This window comes from Aspergillus japonicus (assembly GCF_003184785.1).
Source record: "Aspergillus japonicus CBS 114.51 unplaced genomic scaffold BO86scaffold_39, whole genome shotgun sequence".
Taxonomy (NCBI): domain Eukaryota; kingdom Fungi; phylum Ascomycota; class Eurotiomycetes; order Eurotiales; family Aspergillaceae; genus Aspergillus; species Aspergillus japonicus.
In genome coordinates, this window is record NW_020291676.1 from 15,575 (window position 1) to 27,705 (window position 12,131).

At 53.4% G+C, this 12,131-nt stretch overlaps 6 protein-coding genes across 6 annotated transcripts; 3 read left to right on the plus strand and 3 right to left on the minus strand.

Annotated features, from left to right (window-relative positions):
• Positions 1–881: 881 nt before the first annotated feature.
• On the plus strand, positions 882–1,971 carry BO86DRAFT_365628 (RNase P/RNase MRP complex subunit; the record flags this gene model as incomplete). The annotated part of the gene is made up of 4 exons (XM_025670062.1): positions 882–1,257; positions 1,345–1,639; positions 1,736–1,836; positions 1,879–1,971. The coding sequence occupies exons 1-4, from the start codon at positions 1,003–1,005 to the stop codon at positions 1,969–1,971; spliced, it is 744 nt and encodes a 247-aa protein (XP_025525852.1). The 5' UTR covers positions 882–1,002.
• Positions 1,972–2,975: 1,004 nt separating this feature from the next.
• Positions 2,976–4,150, minus strand: BO86DRAFT_420341 (tRNA splicing endonuclease subunit SEN34; the record flags this gene model as incomplete). Its single annotated transcript, XM_025675199.1, has 2 exons — positions 2,976–4,009; positions 4,126–4,150. 2 exons carry the CDS (start codon positions 4,148–4,150, stop codon positions 2,976–2,978), a joined length of 1,059 nt encoding a protein of 352 aa, XP_025525853.1.
• Positions 4,151–4,481: 331 nt separating this feature from the next.
• Positions 4,482–6,192, minus strand: BO86DRAFT_411160 (elongator complex protein 4; the record flags this gene model as incomplete). The annotated part of the gene is made up of 2 exons (XM_025674558.1): positions 4,482–5,649; positions 5,706–6,192. The coding sequence occupies 2 exons, from the start codon at positions 6,190–6,192 to the stop codon at positions 4,931–4,933; spliced, it is 1,206 nt and encodes a 401-aa protein (XP_025525854.1). The 3' UTR covers positions 4,482–4,930.
• Positions 4,589–4,892, plus strand: BO86DRAFT_401247 (uncharacterized protein; the record flags this gene model as incomplete). Its single annotated transcript, XM_025673763.1, has 2 exons — positions 4,589–4,646; positions 4,705–4,892. The coding sequence occupies 2 exons, from the start codon at positions 4,589–4,591 to the stop codon at positions 4,890–4,892; spliced, it is 246 nt and encodes an 81-aa protein (XP_025525855.1).
• Positions 6,193–6,407: 215 nt separating the features above from the next.
• On the plus strand, positions 6,408–7,313 carry BO86DRAFT_365639 (DNA-directed RNA polymerase core subunit RPB8). The gene is made up of 2 exons (XM_025670063.1): positions 6,408–6,883; positions 6,987–7,313. The coding sequence occupies exons 1-2, from the start codon at positions 6,552–6,554 to the stop codon at positions 7,090–7,092; spliced, it is 438 nt and encodes a 145-aa protein (XP_025525856.1). The 5' UTR covers positions 6,408–6,551; the 3' UTR covers positions 7,093–7,313.
• Positions 7,314–7,318: 5 nt separating this feature from the next.
• Positions 7,319–8,482, minus strand: BO86DRAFT_390588 (thiamine pyrophosphokinase-related protein). Its single transcript, XM_025672429.1, has 2 exons — positions 8,397–8,482; positions 7,319–8,317 (listed from the first exon to the last, which is right to left on the minus strand). The coding sequence occupies exons 1-2, from the start codon at positions 8,435–8,437 to the stop codon at positions 7,387–7,389; spliced, it is 972 nt and encodes a 323-aa protein (XP_025525857.1). The 5' UTR covers positions 8,438–8,482; the 3' UTR covers positions 7,319–7,386.
• Between the last annotated feature and the right edge of the window lie 3,649 nt (positions 8,483–12,131).

A 12,131-nucleotide genomic window follows, 5' to 3' on the forward strand; every position in this document is an offset into this window, starting at 1 on the left:
TGGTGATGAGGCGGCTGAGTTTATATAGTGGTGAGTATATAACACCACTGTTGATTTCAAGCCATTGGGGGTAGGAATTGAAACGGGTCTGAGGCAGTGTTGCTCCTAGGCATGCTGGTTGTTTGGAATGATGGGGAAGCTTGTAGGAAGGTATATTCACAGGGAAGGGGTGAGGAAGGGATCCCAGTTGGGGCAGGGTACGTTGAGAGTGATAGTGAATGGATGGTGTCTAAGATGGAGAATCAGCCACATCGTGCTTTTGCTGTCTGAGTGAGAGCGACAAGTGGGTTAACCTGATCTATTCTTTCAAGCATAATCACTAGAGAGGTACATGTATAATTTGGGAACAGTGAGTGTGTTTTATAATGACTAATTCATGGTAATGTGAAGCGATATCTGAGGAGGATATACGTGGTAAATGAGTGGGGTGAGGTTTGCTCGGCTCACTGCGGATTGCGGTAGGGTATGATCTTGTTATAAGAAGAAGGGTACTTTCAGTCAGTTGAATGTCTTTTAGATTCAGCAGAATTGATTTGTAAATAGTTCTCTGTGATGTTCTCTAGCGTCTTGACGTATACTGGCTGCATGGATGGAGTATACATTATGCGGGGATTAGCGAGATCAACCACCAGAGCAACAAGACATTAAGTGAAGGGGCATTTCAAAGAGGTCTTCCCAGCTCAAATACCCAATAGAAGCCATGACACAAACAAAGATTCATGTACAGTACAGTCGTGGGGATCCAGAGATCAATCCGTCGACACCTGCCACCCCAAGGCAGCAAGGCAGCAAGGCAGCGATCTTATCAGCCCTCCGCCCTCCGCCCGATAAGCACGATCAACATTTTTCTCCAGCTCCCGTCCGTCACCACCACACCATACCTCGACATACAACCTCCACTGCCTTTCCACTTTCACCTTCGAGCATCACCAATCCAACTCCTCTCCTCCCACATTTACAGCCAATCCAAGCCATACCCCACTCATCCCCCCCACATCAAAAATGACCACCCCCAAAAAACAACACATCGCGCAAACCCTCCTCCTCCGCGCCCACTCCCCGGACACAGCCACCACCCTCTTCACCGAGCGCATCAAACAGAAGCCCCTCTACGTGCGCCCGACCTCCCCGACCCCGGAGGACAACCGCCACCGCCGCCGCCTGCACCGCCTCCGCCGCAAGGACTACTTCCTGCGCCACCAGAAACCCCGGCCGTTGTCCGCGCGCGAGCGGCGCGCCCACCCCGAGGTGTTCGGGGTGCCGACCTCGCGGGCGCGGGCGAATGCCAAGCACAAGCACCAGCACCAGCACCAGAACCAGAACCAGGCTGAGTCCGAGGCCCAGGGCGCCGGTGGGCCCGGGGCGGCCGGGGAATACAAGTACGCCACCTTCCAGGGCCTGCACGCGCTGTGGGTGGAGTACATGCTTTCCGTGCTCGACCTAAAGGACCCGCGGAGTAAGACGGGATGTGTGGTCACGCCGAGCTCGCATGGGAGTAAGCTGGTCAGCTGCGATTATCATGGGGCCGAGGTGGAGGTCGTCCGGAGTCGGTGCGCGGGTCGGGTGGGGGTGAGGGGCATTGTGGTGCGGGATGGGATGTTTGCGTTTACGGTGGTGGGGGAGGGGGATCAAGTTACGCGTGAGTTTATTCCTTTTCTCTTTACCGGGAGGGGTTGAGCTGGGATGAGATGAGATGGGATGGTTGTGCTAACATTGGTGGTGGGGGTTTGGGTAGTGATTCCCAAGGAGCATACGGTTTTTCGGTTTGAGTTGCCTTTACCCTTTTCTTCTCCTGAGGCGGGGAAAGATGCGGCTGGGGATGCGGCTGGGGATGGGGTTGATGGGGATAAAGGGCAAGGGCAAGCGCAACAAAAGAAGCTCGTGTTCGAATTGCATGGCAGCCAGTTCCAGAATCGGCCGGTGGACCGCGCGAATAAGAAGTTCAAGTGGAGGAATGTCGACTATGTTTGAGCGGCTGCCTGGACCGTCCCTTTTTTTTTTTTTAATTCTGGGGCTCTGGGTTTACGGGGTTATTGGTGTTGCTCGGGTATAAGGATTGGATGTCTGTGCTGTGCTGCTGCGCTTGCGGTTGCTGGGAAATGCTGGGGCACTGGGTCGGCAGGATGGGCTTGCTGCTGGCTTACTGGTGAGGTTCGTGGCCGTGGAGGGCGGCATGGCTACCGAGCTTGAGAATCATGTCTAACAGCTCTAGCTTCAGTGTCTCCTATGCAGGGGTGAACTCGACAGGGGAGGATGTCAGTCTACTGCCTCTGCAGTCACATACCCGGCTGAAAGCACTGCGCTCAGCCATAAGTTGGCGTCGAAGTGCGACCTTCACGCGACAATGGCACTCCGGCGGAATGCCTTATATTGGGCTACAGTCCGACGAGGCTCAGGACCCCCGCGACAATGCACGTTGCACACGCACAAAAGTCTACAGAAGTAGGTCTTGACATTGATATAGATGAACCAGAACCAGAATCCATCGTCTCGCCATATTATTCATCGCATCCATTCATGTTCGTTGTAGCTCATATCGAGCACTATCTTTGGTCGAGCATAGCTTGTCTCAGCCAGACTCAGCTCAAGTATCCCCGGACGCACCTCGGCCAGGCACCCAGGCATCCTAGATGGGCCATAACGGGACGACTCTACACAGGATGAACCCGCAGACGACAAGCCCAGCTGCCGCGGCGAAGCAAACAGCCCATGTGCATTTCTGCTGGACTACATTGCATTCCCGCTGCATCGCATATCTTCCATCCCGGTGGCAGACAGAGTATCCCCCTCCATATACCAACCGAGCAGTGTTACGAGTCCATCACCAGGAGTAACGGGCCGGCAACAGCAACAGCGACAGCAACAGCGGCGCAGCACAAGCCCTAGCCCCCTCCATCACAAGAAGCAGGCAAGCAGCCATGCCACCATAAGCCTCCACGCCAATATCAATATCAAGACCAACAAGACCAACGAGTTCACATCCCCGCCCACTCAACACTAAACGTCCGCACACTCCCCGCATCTCCCAACCCCAGCCCCGACTCATCCTCCCTCGGCTGTGCCGCCCCGCCAATCAAAAACCCCTTCTTGACGCCGGTGCCCAGCCGTCCGCCCGCGACGACCGCCATCAGATCGAGCTCCTCGTCCCAGTCGGCCGCGACCACCAGAAAATGCGAGTGGAACCGCAGCGGGTCGCCGGGGTACGCCAGGTACTGGCAGCCGAAGCGCAGGCCGGGCGAGAGGTAGTACCCCTCTGCGTGGAGGTGGGCGAAGAGCGGATAGGAGGGGGGCACGGTGGGCGGTGGGAGGAGTTGGTGGGCTGTGGAAGAAGAGGGTGAATACGGGAGTGGTGGGTGGGAGGTGGCCGGGGTGATGCCCATTGTTGTGCCGTAGGGGGCGGTGGTTATGGAGGTGGAGGTGGATGTGATCGAGGTGCGGCGGGAGGGAGATGTGGTGGTGGTCATTGGGGTATCTTCAGCAGGAGCAGCAGCAGGAGCTGGGGCGGAGGGGCTTGGTTCGGGCTCATCGCTCCCTGTGCCGGCAGCATTATCACCAGCATTACCCTCACCCTCAGCTTCACCCACGGCAGTAGCAGCAGCAGCAGCCTTCTTCTTCGCGGCAGCAGTTTTCTTCGCGTCTACCCGCTTCAGCGCCGCCTCGCGTTGCTGCTCCTTGCGGTTGGTCTGCAGCCGCATGGCGTGGGCGCCCTGGGATTCTAGCTCGCGGCGATACTTCCGGCGGTCGGCCTCGCGGAGGGCGCTCATGCCCTCGCGCTGCGCTTTTACCTCGTCTACAATGCAAGCTACACCGTGCTCCACCAGCAGCCGCGCCTCCTCGGGCATCAGCTTCAGCGGCAGCCCCAGAAACACGTTCTGCTGGGGGATCTGCGGCAGGGTGCCGGTGAGCACGCCGCAGATGTGGTGCTCGCGTCTCAGATACGTCACGGCATCGATGGAGAAGAGAAAGTAGCTACCCGCGATATACGAGATCGGGACGGGGAGGAGAGGGTCTGAAGCCATTTTTGGTAGTAAAAAAGTTTATTGGAAGTAATTTTTTTGTCTCTCTGTGCTGTAACTGAGGCGCTGTTAGTTCACGGTCTCAAAAGAGGTGATGTAGAAGGTAAACAGCGGAGATAGGCATTGCAAATCATTTTCAATACGTTTCTCAATCACATATGCTCGTAAAATGAGATTATTTGAGCTTCAGGGGATTGACAGATTATAGTAGTTCATATAATCATGCAAACGGGGGTTTGTGGAATGAAGGTAAGAAACAAAGTGAGGCTTACCATCTACTCAAAACGCATCAGCATCATATGGCGTTGGCAGTGCAATGACTGCGACAATGTTGCAGAGTCCGTGGTGTTCTCTGGTCGGAAGAGCAAGAATGAGAGAAAATTGTTTAGTGGGATGGAAGCTCTTAAAGAAGCTGCCCCGAAGGAGACCTTTCCTCTTACGGCTAGCCGACCATGTGTGCTTAGTAATGAGCACGGGCCACCAGACACATTGCTGACGATGCATCCGAGGCTCTGCCGGGACCAGGAGATCGTGATGTGCTTGTCGAACGACGAGGATCATTAGGCGTCAAAATGAGCTTCTTGTTGCTTCTATTCTTCGTATTTTTCACACCCCTCCTGTTGCTTCTAGGTATGTCCACTTTCACCACTCTTCGGCAGCACAACCAACTGTTAACGGAGCCTTAAAGCATGGCTGGGTCTTTCGTCCTGCCTGAGGAACCGCCGCGTGCGATCGTATTTCGCAGCCTCGCCCGCCGGTCCGGGGATCGACTCGTACGGTAGACACTATCTCCGCACAATGGTCAACACGGGGCCCGCCATGTCCGAGCAGATCGAGCTGGACGATATGATGCGAGGATCGGAACACGAGGAATAATCGCGAAGATCTCTGCATTCGAAGAAACGTCCAGCCCTTCAGAACTCTAGATCCGCTTTCTTCGGCATGTTGCCGGAAACCGTACCGTCCTGGCCCTCCTTGTCGCCTTCCGCGGGGGGAAGACTGAAGGGCTTGATCTCGAACCTCCGTCGGCTCAGTGTGAAGGCCCAGTCCTGGCCGACGTTCTGGTCGCTACCGCCACCACGCTCGCGCAGGACCGGTAGCCGGTGCGTCTTCAACATCCCCTGGGGCGGCTCTTCGTGGGACGTGGCTGCGCCGGAGGTGGCGAGCGCGTCAGCTGAGTGAGGGAAGGGACACAGCTCGATGACTCCGTCGCTGATGAGTTCCATCCATCGCACGAGGCCCGTGGCGCGAGGGAACAGGGACAAGGGGATTGTGATCATCGCCGTGGCTCGAACGCCGGGCGCGTTGAGCAGTGCTCGGAGGGAGTGGAGGAACGGCAGGACGCTATCAGGCTGGCTCGACTCGGGCGGGTATATCGTGGGGTTCAGGAGAGACGGGATGACAATGCGATGGACAGTGTTTGGAGGGCTCGACGCGATCGCAGCATCAAGACGTTTGTGGATGGTCGTGAACAAGGGTTCGTTCGACGGAGTGAGCGGGATGTAGTTGAGATTGGCGATGGAGGGGTGTGTGAGACGTTTGGTCAAATCGAAAGCGTGACAGAACGCAGGTCGCTTGTCCGGACTGCCGTCTGCAGTCGGCTGACTCTGGTCCCCGGGTGTAGCTGTAGGCACTATCAAATGTCAATGCGCCTCTTCACACCCATACCATGAACATGTATCAAATTACCTCGTGACCCTGCAATTCCTGCTCCAAATTCCCCCAGACGCTCGTACCTCCAAGCGATCTTCATGCGCTCGCCCTTGCGCTTGTCTTGTTTGTCATCAACAGCATCAGCTGGCCCTATAAGCCCCGGAAGACTTCTACCCCACTGCTCCGGCATCCCGACGACATGGACTCTGTGGTCCTGCACAACGCCCTCGGCTGCATAGTATCGTAGCAAAGCTCCCGCAAAGTCCGTCGTACCATTCTCTTCCACGAGCAGCGTCTTTCCAATAGGAAGCCCTCCATGCCCAGCAAGTATATTGTCAAGCGACGGCGTTCCTGTCGAAGTTGTCGGTCGCCCATCGTCGGGGGAGGGGCGAACGCCCGGCGTGGATTCTGGAGCAGCAGCAGCAGCAGCAGAAGGGGCTTGCTGCGACTGGGCAGAGGCATTGACAGACCCAGTACGGTCGCCTCCAGTCGACAGTCCAATATTCCTCTTTCGAAAAGACATTGCTCAAAGGTAGTGGTGGGAAATACACCTAACTTAGCTGAAGCGCGAAAGGAATTGTTTCTTCAAGCTCTGAGATTTGGGCTGCGGGGCAATGGACGGAAAGGTAACTTACTGTACTGTAAAAGCGGCGGCGGCGGCGACGGCGGCGCTAAAAGTTCTACTACCAAAAAAGCTGTCTCTCCCGCGCGAACTCACTTTCTTTCTCTCTGGAACTTTCCACTTCCACCTCCGCGTGCGCGCTCGCTACTCATTCATCGGCCGATTAATTCGACACGCTCTCACACCAACGACCAAGGTCGCCATTGTCTTTGCCAAGAAAACCCCGGAATCTACTTCTGTGCAACGCATACCTGCCCACCATGTCCGACCCGTTACTCTTCGAGGACACCTTCACCATCACGGCGATCAACCAGCAGAAATATGACCGCGTGTCGCGCCTGACCTGCACCTCCTCGGACAACTTCACCACCTTCACGTTGGATGTCAACACCGAGCTGTACCCCTGCGTCGTGGGCGAGTCCCTCAACATGGCGCTGGCGTCGACGCTGTCGCTGGATGGCAAGGACGACTCCGGGGCCAAGGCGGGCTGGAAGGAGGTCGGCATGGGCGAGCAGACGCTGGCCAACGACTACGATTACGTCTGCCATGGCAAGGTCTACCGGTTCGAGGAGGGCTCGACTTCGGGAAACATGTAAGTTCCTTGCGTCTGTGGAGCTGGGATCTGTGGGGTGTTTGGGAGTTTTTGATCACATGGATGTGTGACGTGACTGACCTCGGATCTCTTTCCTCTCCAGGGCTGTCTTTATCTCCTTTGGCGGATTGTTGCTCTACCTCGAGGGTCCCTACAAGAAGCTGGCTCCCTTGCGGATCGACTATGTCTACCTTCTTCTTAAGAAATAAGGAACGCGAAGGACGAGCATCTCTTTGACGTTTGTTGTGTGATTCCCTAGGCTATTCTGGGTTGTAGAAGCGCTCTAAGTCCGACTAGTATCTGGGGAACGGGGGTCCGAAACGGAAGAAAAAAAAAAAAGTCTGATTGCATTTGATTGGGGTCCTTCGATTGCAGCGCCGGCGTTCGATTGGTGAAATTCGGGTATATTAAATAGAACCACTAAATATCTTCTATCACATGTTGTGTACATTTCTGCCTGCTCTTCGCTCTGCTCTCATATATCCTTCTCTGCCGCCCTCTCCCTAGTTCGTCGCATGCGACGCCGTGGGGAACTCCAAGCGCCGATGTATCCGCGCCAGGATCTCCAAGAAATCCGGCTCGTTCTCGGCGGTCAGGATGCCGTGGCGGATGAAGAAATCGATCAAGACGACGGCGCAGTTGGGCTTGAACTCGCCGCGCGCCAGGGCCGCCTGGGTCTCGTCGACCGAGAGCAGATGGAACTGCTCGACCTCGGAGTCGCCGGGCTGCAGCACCACGTCCGCGGCGACCCGCACGTCGTAGATGTACTCGACCTCGGGCTGCAGCAGGTCGGTCTCGCCGCCGGCCTTGGAGCTCCGGACGTAGAAGTAGGTGACGCAGCCGGCGGCGCGCGCGCTCGCGCGCGTCACGGCCTCCGGCAGCGAGGCCTCCTCGCTCGCCTCGCGCACGAGACACTCGAACGGCCGCTCGTGCGAGCTCATCCCGCCCGCCACCGAGTTGTCCAGCATCCCCGGGTAGGTCTGCTTCGTGCGCGAGCGCCGCGGCACCCAGATCCGGAGGCCCTGGTCGTCGTCCTGCACGTAGCACGTGGCGTGGATGCCGTAGGAGACCACCCCGAACAGCGGGGTGGCCGACCGCTCCATCTCCAGCAGGAACTCGCCCCCGGGCCCGTAGATCGGGTACAGCTCGTCGCGCCAGCCGCGCAGGATCGCGAACGTGCCCTGCTCCACCGCCGCGGCGAGCGTCTGCGCGACTTGCCGGCTGCGCTGCGCCGGGGTCGCATCGGCGCCGGTCACGAGGGTGACGGTCCGCGTCGTGCCGTCCACCGTCCAGAACTCGGCCGGCCAGGGGAAGCGCTGCACCACGCTGTTGAGGATGTAGCCCAGTACGGCGTCGCAGCCGCTGGCTTTGAAGCGGTGGTAATTCTCCAGGTGCGCGGTGTAGAATGCGGGGTCATCCTGGTAGTACGGGAATCTACCGGGGTGGGATCATGGGTAAGTAAGCATTCCGATGGAGAGTGAAGAAGGAGGGGTTGGAGGGGCAAGGCAGTTACCGGTCGCATTCTTTGACCAGCTCTAGATTGGACTTGCCCATTTTGGTAGAATAATAGAGTTGTGAATGAACAGGGTAGTATATAAAACTGTAGGGGAAACAATCTATGCTTGAGTCATCCTCTAAAAAGAAGGCTGTTGTTGTTGGGTTACGTCTGGATTAGGTTGCTGTAGAGATTAGATAACTTTTTTCTACTTTGGGTCTAATTTAGTGCTACTCCTTACTAAGTAGGCCAGAATATACATGGAAGTATATAATAACACGATATTCAGACCAACCTGAATTTTCAGAAATACCAATTTTTAGCATTGGCGACTGTTTTCCTTACTTGATATACGACGAGTGCTATTGAATTATGTATATAATCCTTGCTAGTAGTGACAATTATCGCATCCATTACAAGTATTCAATTGAATTTTCCGGGGCTTGGTTATGACCCAATAATACTGGATAGATTCAATTCAATACTAAGTAATAATACAGCTTGGATATAAATCGTGCTTGTAGCTAGTGACAAGATGTTGTTTCCATTGGTAAGGTATATATGTATCCATTGGATCTATTTTCTCCCCATCCACCGTGCCTTTCTTGAAAATATGTACTCTCAGCCATGTGCAACGATCACACAAAGCTTGCCATATATTTCTGAAGTAATATGATGCTATTTGCCGTAGACCTACGGGATGAGTGGAGTGCTTACCGACGAGAAGGAGTGATAACAAACCCATCTGATCAATCATATCCATCTTTACGATCTTGAAAGAGGTCCGCAATAGGCGGATAATCAAGTAGCTCACGCTGTTGCGGCATGAAACATACAGGGGGCACATTGCACTCCAGGCTCCCAATCCTAGAGGCCCTTGCCATTCGATGGCCAGCTATTTGTCCATATCTTCTGTGGTCAAGTCTCCGCTGTAATTGATAAACGATTCATCCCATGTATTCCTAGTAGTGATCTTCTCACTCCACAGCTCCAACCAGTTGCAAGCAGTCTACGAATTCGTCCTCCTCACTCTAGGGCGGGGAGCGTGGAACACCGCTCTGCCGTTGTTAACATCCATGGGCAATATCCCAGGATCTACGGGCTGTGACGCTTGCATGCTGCAGCTGTTGGTCTCTTGGAGGGTCGAGGAGACCTAGAGATATCGGATCTTGGGCTACGAAATGTCAGCATCGTTTATCGATAGTTGTACCTGGAATCGGCCCACTTGAAGAGTACTTCAGCACAACAGAGTCCGATGAGTACGAGAAAGTACTGGATCATGAGTTTGCCTGTAGAAGCGACGATGCCCTGGAACGGGGATGAGAGTGTACAATCTTAAGATTTTTGATCCATATCTGTGAGAATATTAGTCAGTGTTAATTGGTTTAAGAGATGAAAATTAACAATTCAATATTAACATCGGACCTTATCTTCAAGAATACTAAAATAATTAGGAAGATATAGTAGAAGAACCGAACCTTTCCCGCTTGTTCATCATTTCAAATCTCACTGGAAAGTAATCTTAAGGTAGGGAATGTGGTGGTTAGGCCACGGCACTGTCGTATCAAGAAGACAGTTATAAAACTGGGGATAATTGAAAGAGCCTCTGTAACCTTGTACAGAGTATCCCTTCCTTGCCCATCGTGAGCATGGCATATTTGTCGCGATCCGGCTCCACCGATGGTAGCTGGCAACCTTAACATCCATGCTTGGGGGCTTCCCACGGAAGGGTAAGGCCGATAACATTGCTGTAATCCTCTTGGTTTTCGTTTGCAAATCTGTAATTGCCGGCATTGCCTGAGCACGGAATTCTTCTTGAATCGTAGCAATGTTTTGACGAAGATCATGTGCGGCGTCACCAGATACATCCGCCTGTTGAAGCCATGAATCTGAGACCATATCTGTGATATTACCGCTGATCGCCTTGGTTCGAGTGTCCAGCGCTGTTGAAAATTGCGAAATGGTAGGGATGGTGTTTCGAAGGTCGTCGATAAGTTTCCGAAAATCCGCGGGAAACTTGAACACCTGCAAAATATCCGCAAGCTTCTGGATTCGTTCTTCTCTAATGATCGTTATAATTTCCTCCTCTGTTAGCGGGATCGACGCAGCCTCCTTTGCATTCTTAATGATACTCGACATGCTTGAGACTGTGGAGACTGCATCGGAAACTGTAACGGTATCCTGCAACAAAGACAATTGTAACTGTATCGTTCGCATGACTTCGAAACGGTCAGTGGATGTGGTACACCTGCGAGCAGAAACCATCTAGATACCTTCATCATTAAATTGGTTCAGCGTTGACTCTGCACACCCAGTTGCGTCTCCACATGCTGGTGCCCCGAGTGTGCTAATCTTGTTCTGCACATTCCTAGCTGAGTTTGTGATTGTCCCGACAGAGGTCTCCAGTGTTTCTAAATCCCACGCATCTCCCCGAAACTGGTGGTCCAGGGATCGAGAAAGCCTTGGAGTTGGCTTGAGATCTCTTTCTGTGACCGCTGAATATAGTCAAGGAGGAATGAATTTATTGCATTGAAATCACATCCAGCGATACAAGTTCCCAGGGCTCCGGCAAACTTGATGTAAGTGGCCAAGTCGATCTGTCGTGAATTAGAACTACCTAATATCGTCACCCCCTTGAAAAGGAACTCGCTTCTGCGGCCTTGAGCAATAGTGCACCATTCTGGGTAGATAGATCACCAGTACTGAGCAGGTTATTTTTATCATCCTGGATATTAAACCCTTTGTCCAAGACTCACTAATATAGCAAGGTCAGGGCGGCTTTCCATGCACACTGATAGGTATCCATACCTTTTGAAGCTCAGCATACACAGTCAATACACCGGATGTTGCGGACGAGACATCAGAAATCGCGTTGGCTGCTTTCAGCGAACCATCGGTACTCAGAGCTAGCACCTTCGGAATGCAGTCACACATCGCAGCTGTCTTCTTCAGGAGATCCAGATTTACCTGAAGCTCCGACTGAACTGCGTCGCACAGACCAACATTTTTCGTCTTGATATTGATACCACATGGGACGTTGATCCACTTTTCTCTAGTACCTGCAGAACGCGTCAATGCCCATGGCCCGCCTTATACTTTGGAAATGACTGACCAGGAACACATGTCCAACCATCGCACGTTCGCCCTGGTTTTCTCCAAGTCGGACACGGATATCTATAAGTTTTTCTTGTTTTGCAGGCGTCCGTCTATTGCCAAAGTTAGAACTAATGCTGGAGTGAATTGTTCTCTCGCATGTACCTCGAAGAACTTGTTTGGGCAATATTTCGCCTCGGCAGCTGTCGGGAGAGTGATCTTAACGCCGCATGCGAAATTGCCTGTGATGGCATTGCAGACTTCAGTGATTGCTTCCGTATAACCCATATAAGCATACAATAGTGCGAGTATTCCATATACTGTAAAGTGCTGCATTTTTAATCTAGCCTTGCGCGTACTAAACTTGGCTGATCTGCTTTTCATACAGTTGTGACCAACTCATACCCTTTGACTCTTCTTATACAGACCCCGTATACTTAGATCTCTGTTAGTAATCTAGAATAGAAGTATTATGGACACGAGATAAAGTGGACCGACAAGCTGTACTATTGCTGCCAGGCACTCCGTTTGCGGCCAATATCCTGGTTTTGCCACACTCTGCCCCAGAGAAGCTCGAATGAATGAAACTCAACATCAATAGCTTGGAACAAGTGTCATTATGCTAGGTAAAAGTACCTTTGCTCATTGCTGTAGCCTTCG